We start from the raw sequence: 14,624 nt of genomic DNA on the forward strand, positions 1-14,624 counted from the left end.
GTGAATGTCAGCATTTTACAAGGCCTCATTGCACATGTAGTTCCGCAACAGCTGGAGGGCCGTAGTTTGGAGAGCCCAAGATTTCTAAGGCCAGGTTCCCCCTAGTGACTGGGATACGTCAGAATTAAAACCCTCATCCAAGCCTGAGAATCCTGCCAGGGCTTTCCAGAAAGTTATGATATAGGAGGATTTGTAAGTCAGGTCTAGGAATGAGAGAAACGCCCCCCCCCCCCCCCGGTTCGGTTCCTACCAGAACTTTAGAACGGACCAAAAATTTGTGCGAGCTTTAGAACCACATTGAAGTCTATGGGACTCGAACGTTCAAAATAAAAAGTGCTTCTTTTAATAGCTAATATGCAAGATATTGTCCTAAAAAAGGGTTTGGGGACCTGGCTATTGCCCCAGGGGACATGGGTCAATGCATAAAATGTTTTTAAAAATGGCCGTTTTTTCAAGAGCACTGATTTTAATGACGATTAAAGTGAAAAAAAAGTTAAATATTCCTTTAAATATCGTGCCTGGGGGTGTTTATAGTATGCCTGTGAAGTGGCATGTGTTTCCCGTGTTTAGAACAGTCCCTGCACAAAATGACATTTAACAGAAAAAAAATTAATTTAAAACTGCTTGCGGTTTTAATGTAATATCTGGTTCCGGCAATATGGATGAAAATCATTGAGAAAAATGGCATAGGTAGCCCCCCCTGCCCATTACCAGCCCTTTTGGGTCTTGTACGGATATTAAGGGGAACCCTGTACCTATATCAAAAAAAGGAAATGCGTGTGGCCCCCCAGGCCCTATATACTCAGAACAGCAGTATACAGGCAGTGCAAACAAGACAGGGACTGTGTAGGTTTGTCGTGTTAAGTAGAATCTGTTTGTAATTTTCAACTGGTACATTTGTAGCTCCAGTCAAAAAATCAATTTTTAAGCTTTTTGGAAAACATAGGGAAGGGTTATCACCCCTGTATAATTTGTTTTGCCGTCCGTCTTTTTTCATCTCACTTCCTGTTGTCTCCTTCCGTTTGAAAGTAGGAGATGTTTGTAAGTTGGACTTTGAAAGTAGGGGCCTGCCCTATATGCTCTGCAGAAATGGCGGAACAAGGTGTTGGTGTTGCAACAACACTGTAAGCCCTCAAAGTGACTCTTGGTGGGAGCGCCCTGCTGTGAACAATTTTATAAAGAATTGTAATTACAAAAATTGGGCCTTTGGTAGTTGTGATGGTGATGCTGGTGCCACAACACTATAAGTCCTCACAGTTACTGTCGGTGGGCGCAGGAACGGGCCCTGCTGTGAAATATTATATCAAGAATTGTTATTACATGCCCCTATTAAACAGGGGCTGAAAAATTGGGCCTTAGGCACTGCTTGATGGTGCTACAACACTGCAACCTCTCCCAGATACTCTAGTTGGAGTGCAGGAATGAGCCCTTCTGCAAAGCATTGCATCAAAAATTGTATTACATGCCCCTGTTAAACAGCGGCTGAAAAATTTGGCCTATACACTGCAACCTCTACCATATACTCTAGTTGGAGTACAGGAATGAGCCCTGCTGCAAAGCATTGCATCAAAAATTGTAATTACACGCTCCTGTTAAACAGGGGCTGAAAAATTAGGCCTTAGGCACTGGTGCTGGTGCCACGACAGTGCAGCCTCTCCCATATACTCTATTTGTAGTGCAGGAATGAGCCCTGCTGCAAAGCATTGCATCAAAAATTGTAATTACATGCCCCTGTTAAACAGGGGCTGAAAAATTGGGCTGGTGGCATCACTCAGAACCAAAAATGTTCTTCCAACATATCAGCGGAGGAGGAAGAGGATATACAGTCAACATAACAGGACAGTCGCTCAGCATCAGCATAGGCAGTCTTGAAGGGATGTGATATTTAAAAAAAAAATATTCGGTTACATCAGATTCAGGTGCTTGGTAGCTGGTGGTGATCCAAGACTGATTCATCTTTATGAAGGTCAGTCGATCGACCGAGTCGGTGGACAGGCGCACCCTGTGATCGGTTACAAAGCCACCAGTAGCACTGAAGGTGCGTTCCAAAAGAACGCTGGATGCAGGACAGGCCAGTAGCTCAATTGCATACTGCGCAAGCTCTGGCCAGTGATCCATCCTCAAGACCCAGTAACCCAGAGGATTTTCAGTGGCAAAGGTGTCCAAGTCTGACCTTGCCCCTAGGTATTCCTGCACCATGTAAATAAGACACTGGCAATGGTTGCTGGAACCGATCATACCTTGGGGCTGCGGACTAAAAAATTGTCTGAATGCATTGGTCAGACAGCCACCTTCTCCACCGCACCTTCTGCGCAAAGCCTCAGCAACACATTGTCCAGGACCAGGAGTAACCTCCCAGTCTCTGGGAACGTGTTGCACAGACCTTTCTGCAAGGCCTCCCGAAGATGTCTCATCCTCTGCTCCCTCTGCGACGGCAAGATAAGGTCGGCAACCTTACCCTTGTACCATGGATCAAGGGGAGAGGCCAGCCAGTAAAGCCCCTCTCCTTGATCAAAACAATACAAGGATCCTTCCGCAGGCTTTGCAGGATCAGGGAGGCCATGCAGCGTAGGTTAGCTGAGGCATTCGGTCCAGAGTCCTCTGGGTCACTAAGGCCAACATGATCCACAGCCACCTCCTCCCAGCCACATAGAAGTCCACTGGTTTCTTGGGACTGTAAATTATCCCTACAAGACTGCTGCTGCTGATGCTGTGTACCAGGCTCCACCTCCATGCTGACACAATCATCCTCCTTCTCCTCCTCCTCTTCCTGTGTGATGGGTGGGACAGCAGGTCACACTGTCTGGATAAAGGGGACCTTGAGAGGCAAGGAAGTCTCCTCTTCTTGCCTCTGTTCTGCCTCAAGTGCCCTATCCATCATTCCATGCAGCATATGCTCCAACAGGTGGACAAGAGGTACAGTGTCACTGATGCATGCACTGTCACTGCTCACCATCCTTGTGGCCTCCTCAAACGGTGACAGGACAGTGCATGCATCCCTGATCATGCCCCACTGGCATGGTGAGAAAAAAACGAGCTCCCCTGACCCTGTACTGGTGCCGTAGTTGCACAGGTATTTATTGATGGCCCTCTGCTGCATGTGCAGCTGCTGCAGCATGGCCAACGTTGAGTTCCACCTGGAGGGCATGTCACATATAAGGCGGTACTTGGGCAGGTTGAACTAATTTTGGAGCTCAGTCAGCCGAGCATTGGCATTAAATGATCAGCGGAAATGCACATAGACTTTCCTGGCTGCTTCAAGACATCCTGTAAGCCCGGGTACCTGCCCAAGAACCGCTGCACAACCAGGTTAAGGACGTGAGCCACACAGGGCACATGGGTCAGTTGTCCCTGTCGGAGGGCCGAGAGGAGGTTGGTGCCATTGTCGCAAACCACCATTACTGGCTTAAGCTGGCGTGGCGTCAACCACCTCTCGGCCTGCCCCTGCAGAGCTGACAAAATATCTGCCCCAGTGTGGCTCCTGTCCCCCAAACAAACCAGCGCAAGCACGGCATAGCATCGTTTTGCCTGCATACTTGCTTGGCCCCTTGAACACCTACGGAGCAGTGCTGGTTCCAAGGACAGAACACTGGAAGAGGCCATGGAGGAAGAAGAAGAGGAGGGGGTGGAGGAGAGAGGTGTGTCACAACCAGTAGAAGCATTTTGGGGGCGTGGTGGCGGAACAACCTCCAACACTACTGCACCTGGTCCTGCATCCTTCCCAGCTGCCAGAAGAGTGGCCCAATGGGCCGTGAAAGACAGGTAACATCCCTGTCCATGCCTGCTGGACCATGAGTCAGCGGTAATATGCACCTTACCGCTGACCGCCCTGTCAAGTGAGGCAAGGACATTGCCTTTCACATGCCGGTAGAGAGCTGGAATCGCCTTCTGTGAGAAAAAGTGGCGTTTGGGGACCTGCCACTGAGGAACCGCACATTGCGCAAACTCATGTAAGGGGGCCGAGTCTACCAACTGAAAAGGCAGCAGTTGAAGTGCTAGCAATTTAGCCAGGCTGGCATTCAACCACTGGACATGTGGATGGTTGGAAGTGAACTTCTTTCTACAGTCCAGCAGCTGGGGCAGGGAAATTTGCCTGCTACAATTGGACGTGAGTGTACTGCTAGCAGAGTGCCTGCAAGCACTTGGCTATGACACTGACAAAACACTGGGCATCCTCCTGGAGCATGTACCCAACACTGTGTTCAAACAGTTCGCGGGACTCCTCAGGAGGACATAGTGGGTCTAGGGAAGGAGTGACTGATGATGACATTGAGACAAGGGAAGAGGATGCATTGGCAGATGCTTTGCTAGTACCCTGAGACTGGGTGAGAGAGGATGAGGAGGATGAAGAGGGCTTGGTCATCCACTCTACCAAGTCTTCGGCATGATGCGGCTCAACACGTCCAACTGCCGAAAATAAGGACAAGTGTTTCCCATGGCCACGTGCTGATGACGATGCACCGCGTCCACGACCAGCACCATTGTCTCTAGACACAGAGCCTGCTTGCCCTCTTTTATTGGCTTGTGCCTGTCTGCCTCTCCTTGTTGGCCTTCCAGACATGGTAATGGCCTGCAGGGAGATGGGAAAACCAGCAATTGGGTAGTGTATATTGTGCTTGAGGCACACAACACCCACTTACTCCTGCAGATGCCTGTATGATAGAACACCAGAAATACAGGTGTATACTGCGCTGGAGGCACACAACACCAACTAACTCCTGCAGATGGCTGTATTAGAGAACACCAGCAATAAAGGGTAGATACAGGTGTATATTGTGCTGTGCTGGATGCACACAGCACCCATTAACTCCTGCATATGCCTTTATTATAGAACACCAGCCTGTGGCCAATCATGGCTCTCCTCGCTGCCAGCACTGTAATGGGCCTAGCATGCAGGGGTCACACTGCATGCTTGGCCAATCATGGGCCGTGAGCGCCATACGAATTTTGTGAGAATGGCCCACAGAGTTCTGGCTTTGCCAAAGGGCAAACAGCCAGTGCTTGTGTCGAGCGTGCATTCGACTCGAACATCAAGCTCATCCCTACTTAGGTCATATCAATAGCTCACCCTTATACAGTTCAGCAGCAGAAGACGAGCTCTTTGACTCAAGAGGCCTTGTCATGTACTTGGCAGAAGATCCCGATACGATGAATAAGGCCTTTCTTTCTGGGGGCTTGTGGTATATTTTTTGTGGGGAGCGGCAAACAATGCAGCCACAGCCACCCCCTGGGGTGGTCATGTCACACGGAAAAAAAAAAACAAGTCCCCCCTCTCGGTCGGCCACCAGTCCTGTACTTACCACATTTAGGTTGAGGGCAACCTAGTGAATAAAAATTGGCTTACATCACACAACTGTGTGGGCTCGGGGCGCTGTGCTCTCCGTCTCAAACCCACTCTTTTCTGAAGCCTATTAAAGTCTCTGGCTCTAATCGTATGCTTCAAAAAAAAAACATAAGAATCCATGCATCCGGTGCCCTGCATGTAGATTCGGGGGCCAGATGCATGTATAGAGGGCAGAACCACTGTGCATTGCGGGCCACCACTGATCTTACACCTCTGACTCGGGGCCCCTGATAGAGCAGACAGGTAGTGCAGGAGTGCAGAGAGGCACAAGTGCCTGATGGTTGTTGCTAGCCACAGGCCTGGACAGGATATCCTGGTCATTGTTTATATTCTCCTCACACACATTTCTGGGAACAGGGATCATCGATAGTGTGTGCCACAGTGACTATCACTGAAAACAACACAGATAAAATGCATATATTTTCCAGCACACCAAGAATCTTCAAATGTCATCCAAAGGTTTCTATTGCAGAAAGATCACATCACAAGTGCAAATGATCTCCTGGTCAAGCAGCGGATGGTCGTCAGCAAGCAGAGATGCCAGATAGCAGTGGATGGACAGTAAACTGGAACAGGCTGGCATTAGCAAGCAGGTGAACCTCAGGCAGGTGGCAGGCAGATGGAGAACAGGAACCAGTGGGTAATAGACAGATGCTGGCAGCTTGGAAATCCAGCAATAACTGAAACATAAACAGCATCAGATGTGCCGGGTCATACACAGGCAGACAGATCAGGTACAGATGTGGAAGCAGGAGCAATGTCATGATACAGGCCAGACCACTAACAAATCAACAGAGAAGCAGTAATAGGCAGAGGCAGAACCAAGGTGTCAGGGCTGGGCTTCTAGCAACTCTCTTCTCAGTGCTCAGACTGCTTAGGCGTAGGCTCCTTCTGGCTATTTAAAGTGCCTTGCTCATTCCTTTCATGCCTTCGCCTGGTCGACATATCCAGTGTCCCTGTTATGACTTTGCCTGGCTGATGTTCCTTCTGGTTCCTGATCCTGATATTTGGCTTCTGACAATGCTGATTCCTGGTTTCCTGATTACGGCTCATCTGATGGACAATGACAAGCCAAGGTCGATGCAGGTGGAGTTCAGGAGTAGTCAAGGCAAGTCGGGTTAATAACTAAAGACAGATGCGGAGTAACAGGTTGCAGGTAAACATGAGAACTATGCAGATAAGATTGCACTAATCCTGAGTACTGGCCCAGTTTAAATAGTCCATTTGGCACCAACATCTGTTACGTGGTGTGTGTGCACATGCAAATGCACCCTCACGTATATCTATTAGCATTCCTAGGCACATTGGTGCGCATACCTGAGCACGAGCTTGTGTGCATTTCCTATGTGCAGATGAACGGTAATCTGCCTGTTAGAGCCATCTTTTATCCTGGCATGCCCTTCTTGACAGGCCTCTCTCTCCCCTTTAGTTTCAAGCAATGCACAAGGGGCTGTCACTCCACTAGGTCTGGATGTTGCACCGCCATGCAGCCAGTTCATTTCAAGAAAATACAAGAGCTTTACTTCTTCTCAGTACCCTCCATAAACGACTCTATCACCAATGGGATCTCTAGGTTATATAGGCGGTCTGATCCTGCCAGATGCTTCATTAATCATGGTGTAATTACCCATTTTCAATATAACTTAGCATTACTATCCCTTACCTAGATACCGGCCTGCCTACACTAACACCTCCCCCAGTCGCCGGGGGAGACACTCCTGGGGTCCTCTAGGCACTGCGGTGGTGCATCGAGTGGGGTAAGAACCATAGACATATTCTGTGTGGTTAATTTTTTCCCCTTTACCCTTGTTATGTACCCCAAATGATTTTTCTTGTTATCTCATGATGCATATTTGTACTTCTTTACAGATGTATTTCCTGAAGAAGCTCATTTAGAGCGAAACTAGTAGAAATACGTCACCACCTGTACCAGTGTGTGAATTGTTAAATGTTTTTTCTATTTGAATAAACTTTGTTTGTATTTTAATTTTGGTCTAACAACTTTGTACTGATGTTTTAAAGCAGAGGTCCACCCTAAAGTGGACCTTCCGCTCATTGGAACCCTCCCCCCCTCCGGCGCCACAATTGGCACCTTTCAGGGAGAGGTGGGTGCAGGTACCTGTACAGTACAGGTATCTGCACCCACTTCCGGCGTAGATTCTGCAGAAGGTAGGCCCCTTTCCACAGAATCTACGCCCCTTCCCGAAGGTCCCCCGCTGCCTGCTGGGAAACACACGGATCCCAGAGACAGCGGGGACCATCCTTATTGCGCAGCGCGACTCGCGCATGTGCAGTAGAGAACCAGGAAATGAAGCCGAAAGATGGCGGCGGCAGCACCCGAGAGACGATCGAGAGATCGGCTTCGGGTGCCGACATCGCGGGCGTGCTGAGCAGGTAAGTGTCATTATTTTAAAAGTCAGCAGCTGCAGTATTTGTAGCTGCTGGCTTTTAAAAAAAAAATGGCGGATTCCCGGCGGACTCCCGCTTTAACCTCCCTGGCGGTATGATTCAGTCTGGAATTAGGTGCTGAAAGCGGTACAATTATTTTGCATGGAAATCTGGCATTTTATTTTGTAGTCCTGTAATTCTTAGGAATAACGCTCTTAAATCTCTTCAAACCAGAGTCTAGCAGACATCCCGGGTATGATAAAGTTTATAATATAATAAAGAATAATAAAAATTATTCAATAATGTAATCAAATCCTAAATTGCTATGGACAATCTCCAAATTCCATCCAGAAAAAAACAGTATTTATAATATAAAAGTGCATGCAGGGCACTGCACAGACCACTAGGGACAAAGGGGGTGTGTAATTTTTTTTATACAGTACTGTAATCTGTAAGATTACAGTGCTGTGTGTGTTTTGTGTCTTTTTACTCTTTTGAATTTGCCGCCGTTCTCCGCTCCCGTGCGCCGTAACATCGCAGGGAATGGAGCTCGGCGGCATTCGGCACTGTGTGAATCGAGCGGAGGACAGCTCGATCACACAGCGCGGGGACATCACTGGATCCAGGGGACAAGGTAAGTAAGTCTCACTGTGTCCTCCCCTGTATCCAGCGATGCAATCCCGAGTCTGGCTCGGGGTTACCGCTCCTGCTAGTAAATTCCCAACCCAAGCCAGACTCGGGATTACCGCTAGGGAAGTTAATATGTACCACAATAGTCCGTTAGCTCGCTTTTGTTCTCGGTAGGTTTGGTGTGGGAACCAGACCTCCCGGCTTATATTCTGATCTTTGATTGTGTCAAGAAAATTGGGGACCCAACTGGCAGATACCTACTTCTTCAAGGCACCCTTAATGGTCATGACGTTACTATAGTGACGTATTACCGTCCAAACCGTTTCCAACATAAGTTCTTCTCCAACCTCCTTTAGGTTGTAGCCCGTCATAGTTCTGGAACCCGCTCCTCATGGGAGACTCTAACATGGCCTTGGACTCATCTGTCAATAGGTGTTATGCCTCTAGATTGGCTCCCTCACATGATCGATCAGTGAAGGAACAAATACACACACTGTCGATTCCTGGCAGGAACGCCATCCATGTGATTGCGATTTGCTTATTATTCCAACCCACATAATAGCTTCTGTAGAATAAACCACATACTGGTCCCTCTCCGATTCCTCCCCTGTATTGGAAAAATCTTGATTCGGTCCTCACCCTGGTCGGATCATGACCTACTTGTCTTTTTTCGCTTCGCTTGCTTGTTCCCCTCATCCTCCTATCCATTAGAGACTTAATGAATCCCTTCTTACATCTCAAGACTCTTGCCTTACTATACATGCTCGCATTCAAAACTTTTTTGTAGACAATGTTGGCTCGGTCTCTTCTGCGATTTCCCTTTGGGGGGCCCACAAGGCCACTTTGTGAGGCCACCTCATTCAAATCACAACAGCACGTAAATGCGAACGGGAGCAGAGGCTTCAAAACTTTAATAATCAATTGAAGGCAGTGGCTGCAGCCTGGAAATCCTCTCCATCGATTGCGACGAGGAAGGCTCGAGATGACATTGTAGCAAAAAGCCCTTCGCTGGGCAAGACATAAATTCTACACTTGTGCAAACAAGCCAAGAGCGATGCTGGCTCGGAAACTGGTCAAACACAGAAGACTATCTGACTCCGATCAGCCGGTGGCGACCTCACATCGGACCCAACTAAAATCACAGAGTCTTTTGCCGCCTTCCTGTCGTCCCTTTATAGTAAACTCGCTCCCTTCCCTACTGACTTGGCAGATGCTTTTTTCTAAGATCTTAGGCTCCCCTTTTTGCCCACGACTGCCTGCCAAATCAGTGGAATCGAAAACTTTTGATTTTTTTTTATTCGATTCCAATGTGACAAAGTGAACTAAAAAAAGCAAAATCTTCATCAAATGATTCCAATGACTCTTTAAATCACCTTTGGCTTAACTAAAACAGATTTTTTTTAAATGGTACTCTAATAACGCACCCAGTCTTCGATTTCAGCAATATGTGTACAGTTATAATTCAACTGAAGTTCGATGTAAAATTCAATTCGAATTTCAGTCTGAATTTTGTTTTTTTATTCAGAGCATTCGATAATTTTTTTTTGTAATTGTAATTGGGGTATTTGGTTATATCCAAATTCCCAGAATAACGAAAATTCATCTGAATACTAATTTGGAACGAAACAAACCGCACATGTCTAATATATGTGATTATTGCTGCAGCAGGTTCTATACACAATACAGATGTACCACTTTACAGGCAGACTAAGGGGTCCCGCCAGGGGCTATATTTAAAAGGAACTTTTCATTTTTATAGTTATTTCTCATTTTGATGGTTTCACTTCAAGCATCGGTAAATCACTGCTCATTTTCAAAATTATATTTTTTACAAACTTTTTTTTCATTGATACATGTCCCCTAGAGCAGTAGTCAGACCTCCATAACCATTGTTTGCCCAATTACTTGCATATAAGCTTTCAAAATGGGCACTTATTGATTTTCTCAGTTAGATCCCATAAACTTCAATGGGGTTTGTTATACGGCTTCAAATTTTAGCAATGTTTGAAAATTCTGCTGCAAACCGAACAGGGGGCCGTTTGACCCATCTTTAAAAAAATACTTTTTATGCTATATTATTTCATAGCTGCAATAATTTGTATCTTTCATATCTGTCTGGAGTTCAGACTTTAAGTTTTATGTTTCTTTGTTTTTGTTTTTTTGTTTTTGCTTTTTTCATGATTTGGAAACATTTATATCTTGATTATTGGATTCTTTAATGCATTTTAAATATTTCAAATTTGATTGACATAATGAACATTTGCTTATTTTATTTTAATAATGCTCTCTTACACTACAAGTGGGAATTAAATAAGTCATTTTACTTTTTGCAACCTTTGCTAATTAAAAATAATAATAATAAAACAAAACACATAATTGTCTAATTTTTTAAGCCTTTAAATAAAGAAAGTTTATATATTTCCTTTACTGTGCAGATAGCCTTTTGTATTCAGCTCCGGCCTACAGAGAATTATAAAGCATTTTGTAAGAAATATACAATATAAGAGACCATTATTGGAAATCAGTATGGCGAATATCTCCACAGCCACCGTGTATTTCCCTTTGGTGCTCAGATAGGCCGGGATCATGGCAATCCAGACACTGCAGAACACCAGCATGCTGAAGGTGATGTATTTGGCTTCATTAAAACTGTCCGGTAATGTCCTGGCAAAAAACGCTATAATAAAACTAACAGCAGCCAGGATCCCCATATATCCCAGGACAGAGTAGAACCCGATAACTGACCCTTCATTACACTGAATGATGATCTTCTCCTGGTAGGAGTGTTTGTCCAATTCCTGGAAAGGAGGAGAGATGGACAACCAACTAACACAGATTATAATCTGAACATTGGAACAAGCTAAGACTATACAGGTGGGCAGTTTTATTCCAATCCATTTCCTCCACATGCTGTTGGGTTTGGTGGCTTTGAAGGCAATGCAAACCATAATAGTCTTGGCCAATACAGAAGATACGGCTTTTGTAAAGAGAATTCCAAAAGAAACTTGGCGTAGCAAGCAGGTTACATCCACAGGACGACCCAGGAAGAAGAACACACAGAGGAAACCCAACATGATGGAGACCAGGAGGACAAAGCTGAGGCTCTTGTTATTGGCTTTCACAACTGGTGTGTCCTGGTGTAAAATAAAAATGACGAGAACTAGAAGAGTCTTCCCAAAACACAACAGTGAAACGACTATAAATACTAGTGAGAGCGTGTCATCAGTGAAGGAAAGAAATTCTGATTGTTTGGATATACAGCGAGTTCTGTTCTCATTTGGCCATTCATGATCCGGACATCTCATGCAGTTTTCACTATCTGGAAAACAAAATAAAATCAATGAACACTGTGATCACTTACCTTGTCTTGCTTTACTTACTGTATATGGGTGTAATCAGATATTAATATTTGTAAAATATCTAATAAACAAAGTCTTCCTTTTCCAGGTTACAATCCTCTCTAAAGACAAAACATGAACCACTTGCTGATCGAAATACATCTTAAAACATCCTGTCAGCAAATGGTTATAACAAGATCATAGTACAGATTTTTTTTCAGATGGTGATCAGCTTTCTTTTAGAAGTGATCTGGACAGCTTTACACCGGCCTGATCACTTTTATGACGCTGTAACCCCCCCCACCCTCCTCCCCCATGGTGGTTCCCAGGCACTACATTCTTTCAGGGAGCCTTGGACATCAGTAAATGATAGGGACAACCCCCTACAGAGAAGGTGGGGGGGAAAGTCCATCTCCAATGTCCTCTGTGATGAATAAACCCAGAAGTGATGATGGGTTTGTCAACTCCTGTTTTAGAGCTCTCATTCCCTGGATATTACAGCCTGGAAAGCAGCTAACCAAGCACAGTTTGTCTTCAGTTAGCTACTTTGGAGGGCAAAGAGACACCGGATATCTCCATAAAGAGTACCTGTCATCTGTCCAAAGCTATTACAAATGGACTTGTTAGGCCTGAAGAAGGAGTACATTCTCTGTAAACACGTTGCCTATTGGTTCTTCTCAATCAGGAAGTGACATCATCCTACGGCTCTCTGTGTGTTCCAGATCCAGGAAGCATCAGTGATCACCGGTGCAGCCTGCTCTGAGTCATCAGCAAGCAGCTCCACGGATGCAGTCCCTTCACGCACGCTCAGTAATTTGTGCCTAAATGCCTGTTATTACCTTACTCTTGTGAGTACTTATATCCATTTGTGTATTAAATGTACTGTTATATTGCACTTAGAGTGGTGCCTGTGTGTTTTATTCTCCAGGCGGGACCTCTGCTTTTGGAAAATGTAGATTTTTTCTGAGTCATTTTCTGGCAAAAAATTGTGATTTTATCATGCATGTAATTTTTTTTTTAATTGCCCCGCACAGCAGGTGGTGAAAAAAACAAAAAAACATCCCCAGTAATATTTGATAACCATTACCTGTAACATTGGACATTTCTCCATATGCACACATGACACAACTATAACAACAAGGTTGTATGGAGAGGCCGGGAACTTTCCGGTATCCTGGGGAACAACTTTTTGAGCACTGAGCTTTTGGAACCTAACAGAAAGCAACATGTTGTATTATGTATGAAAGTTCATTAAATGAATCTATAAAACCAAGAAACTTCTTCTATGGTGGATATGTTTTAAGTGATGTGCCCTCACCTCTATCCTACTGTTTCAGATAACTCTTTTTCTATGATTGTGGACTTCAACAAATCTTTTTTTTCTAAAGCCCTCTGGATATCTCTTTTTTCTTTGGTTACAGTAGCTCGGCAACATTTTTTTCCTGGTTAGCAGATGACTTAAAATGTGTGATTTTTTTAATACTGCGAGTTACACTTATACCTAAATGGATTTTTAAAGCTTTTTACTTATTAACTGGAATATTCACATAACAAGGGATATTTTTTAGTGGGATTTTAACAGTGTCGAAAATAGAACAAAAAAAAATATACTTTATAGTAAAAAATGTTTTCATTAGAACATCGTTAAAAATGTTAAAATCCAATAACTTGTCTTTTATATGGGCACAATTGGTGTATTCTCAAATATTGGTGGTGTGGCATCTGTTCCCGACATGTTTTTCCACTTGGTGCTTCTTCACTGTTAATACAGTTGCTATATCAAAAAATAGAACAATCAATAATAAATTACACCTAATAAAGTAATAATTATAATTTGTTATTGATTGTTCTGTTTTCAAGTCCCCTGGTTTCCAGCTACCCTGAAGAAGCACAAAGTGGCAAAACATGTCGGGAAGAGATACCACACCACCAATATTTGTAAATACACCAATTATGACCATGTAAAAGACAAGTTGTTGGATTTTAATATGTTGAAAATACATTTTTTATGATGTTCTAATAAAATGTTTTTTTTTTTGTTTTGTTTTTTACCATAAAGTATATTTTTGTTATGTGAATATCTTTTCAGGGTTGTGGTGCCTGTAAACCATGTCAATGAACCACACCACTTTGTATTATCTGGAATACTTGACTTCAATTAAACATGTTAAGTCAAAACTCTGGGATACCCATCAAGAAGCTCTTGATCCTCCCGGTCCCAATGATTATTATGCACAATTTATTTTTCTTGATAACATGGCAATTACTATGAAAGGGGGATTTAAAAAATACTGTGATGTCCTTAATGTCGACCAAACACAAGCTGTGGCCAGATGCATACATCCAACATGGCTTTGTGCACCAAATGAAACAAATGTCTTCCATCAGACCTTGTATAACTTCTTCTCTTGCGTGATGTATTAGACCTAAAATCATGTTTTGTTTTTCCACAATCCTAAATGATCTCAGAATAAACCACCCCATAGAAGGAATGAGATTGCCTTTCACCCAATGGGATGAGAGGGTGGATAAGGCCTGATTTATTTCCCACTCAAAACCTGCCGATATTGGCTCCATAGGCCATTGCATTCCCTCCTTGTATCCTTCTTGCCAGAGTTCCTCCAGGATATCCAAAGCCAACATCTCATTATTGCCTATTTTACTTCCTGCCAGTGTTTCTGTTTTAATAGCATTATCTTCACCCTTCATATCATAACATCTTTTAAAAAAAAAAAAAAAAAAATTTCTTAGAAATTTAAAGTGCCTTGAAAAAGTATTCATACGCCTTAAAATTTTCCACATTTTGTCAGGTTACAACCAAAAACACAAATGTATTTTATTGGGATTTTATGTGATAGACCAACATAAGTTCTACTGAGTCAATACTTTGTATAACCCCCTTTCTCTTCAATTATAGCTGTAAG

At 44.1% G+C, this 14,624-nt stretch overlaps 2 protein-coding genes across 2 annotated transcripts in view; both read right to left on the reverse strand.

Moving 5' to 3' along the window:
• Positions 1–8,733, reverse strand: part of LOC143929563 (vomeronasal type-2 receptor 26-like) — a 62,799-nt gene extending 54,066 nt beyond the window's left edge. The window contains exon 1 of the mRNA XM_077453442.1: positions 8,624–8,733. Within this exon, the coding sequence (XP_077309568.1) occupies positions 8,624–8,733 (110 nt within the window). The remainder of the gene's footprint in view (positions 1–8,623) is intronic.
• A 1,895-nt stretch (positions 8,734–10,628) lies between these two features.
• LOC143929565 (vomeronasal type-2 receptor 26-like) overlaps positions 10,629–14,624 on the reverse strand; it is a 32,705-nt gene continuing 28,709 nt past the window's right edge. The window contains exons 5-6 of the mRNA XM_077453443.1: positions 12,788–12,911; positions 10,629–11,681 (exon numbers count right to left, since the gene is read on the reverse strand). Of these exons, the coding sequence (XP_077309569.1) occupies positions 10,774–11,681; positions 12,788–12,911 (1,032 nt within the window). The 3' untranslated portion in view covers positions 10,629–10,773. The remainder of the gene's footprint in view (positions 11,682–12,787; positions 12,912–14,624) is intronic.

This window comes from Lithobates pipiens, unplaced genomic scaffold (assembly GCF_037356315.1).
Source record: "Lithobates pipiens isolate NorthernLeopardFrog02 unplaced genomic scaffold, aLitPip1_a1.2 Scaffold_24, whole genome shotgun sequence".
NCBI lineage: Eukaryota > Metazoa > Chordata > Amphibia > Anura > Ranidae > Lithobates > Lithobates pipiens.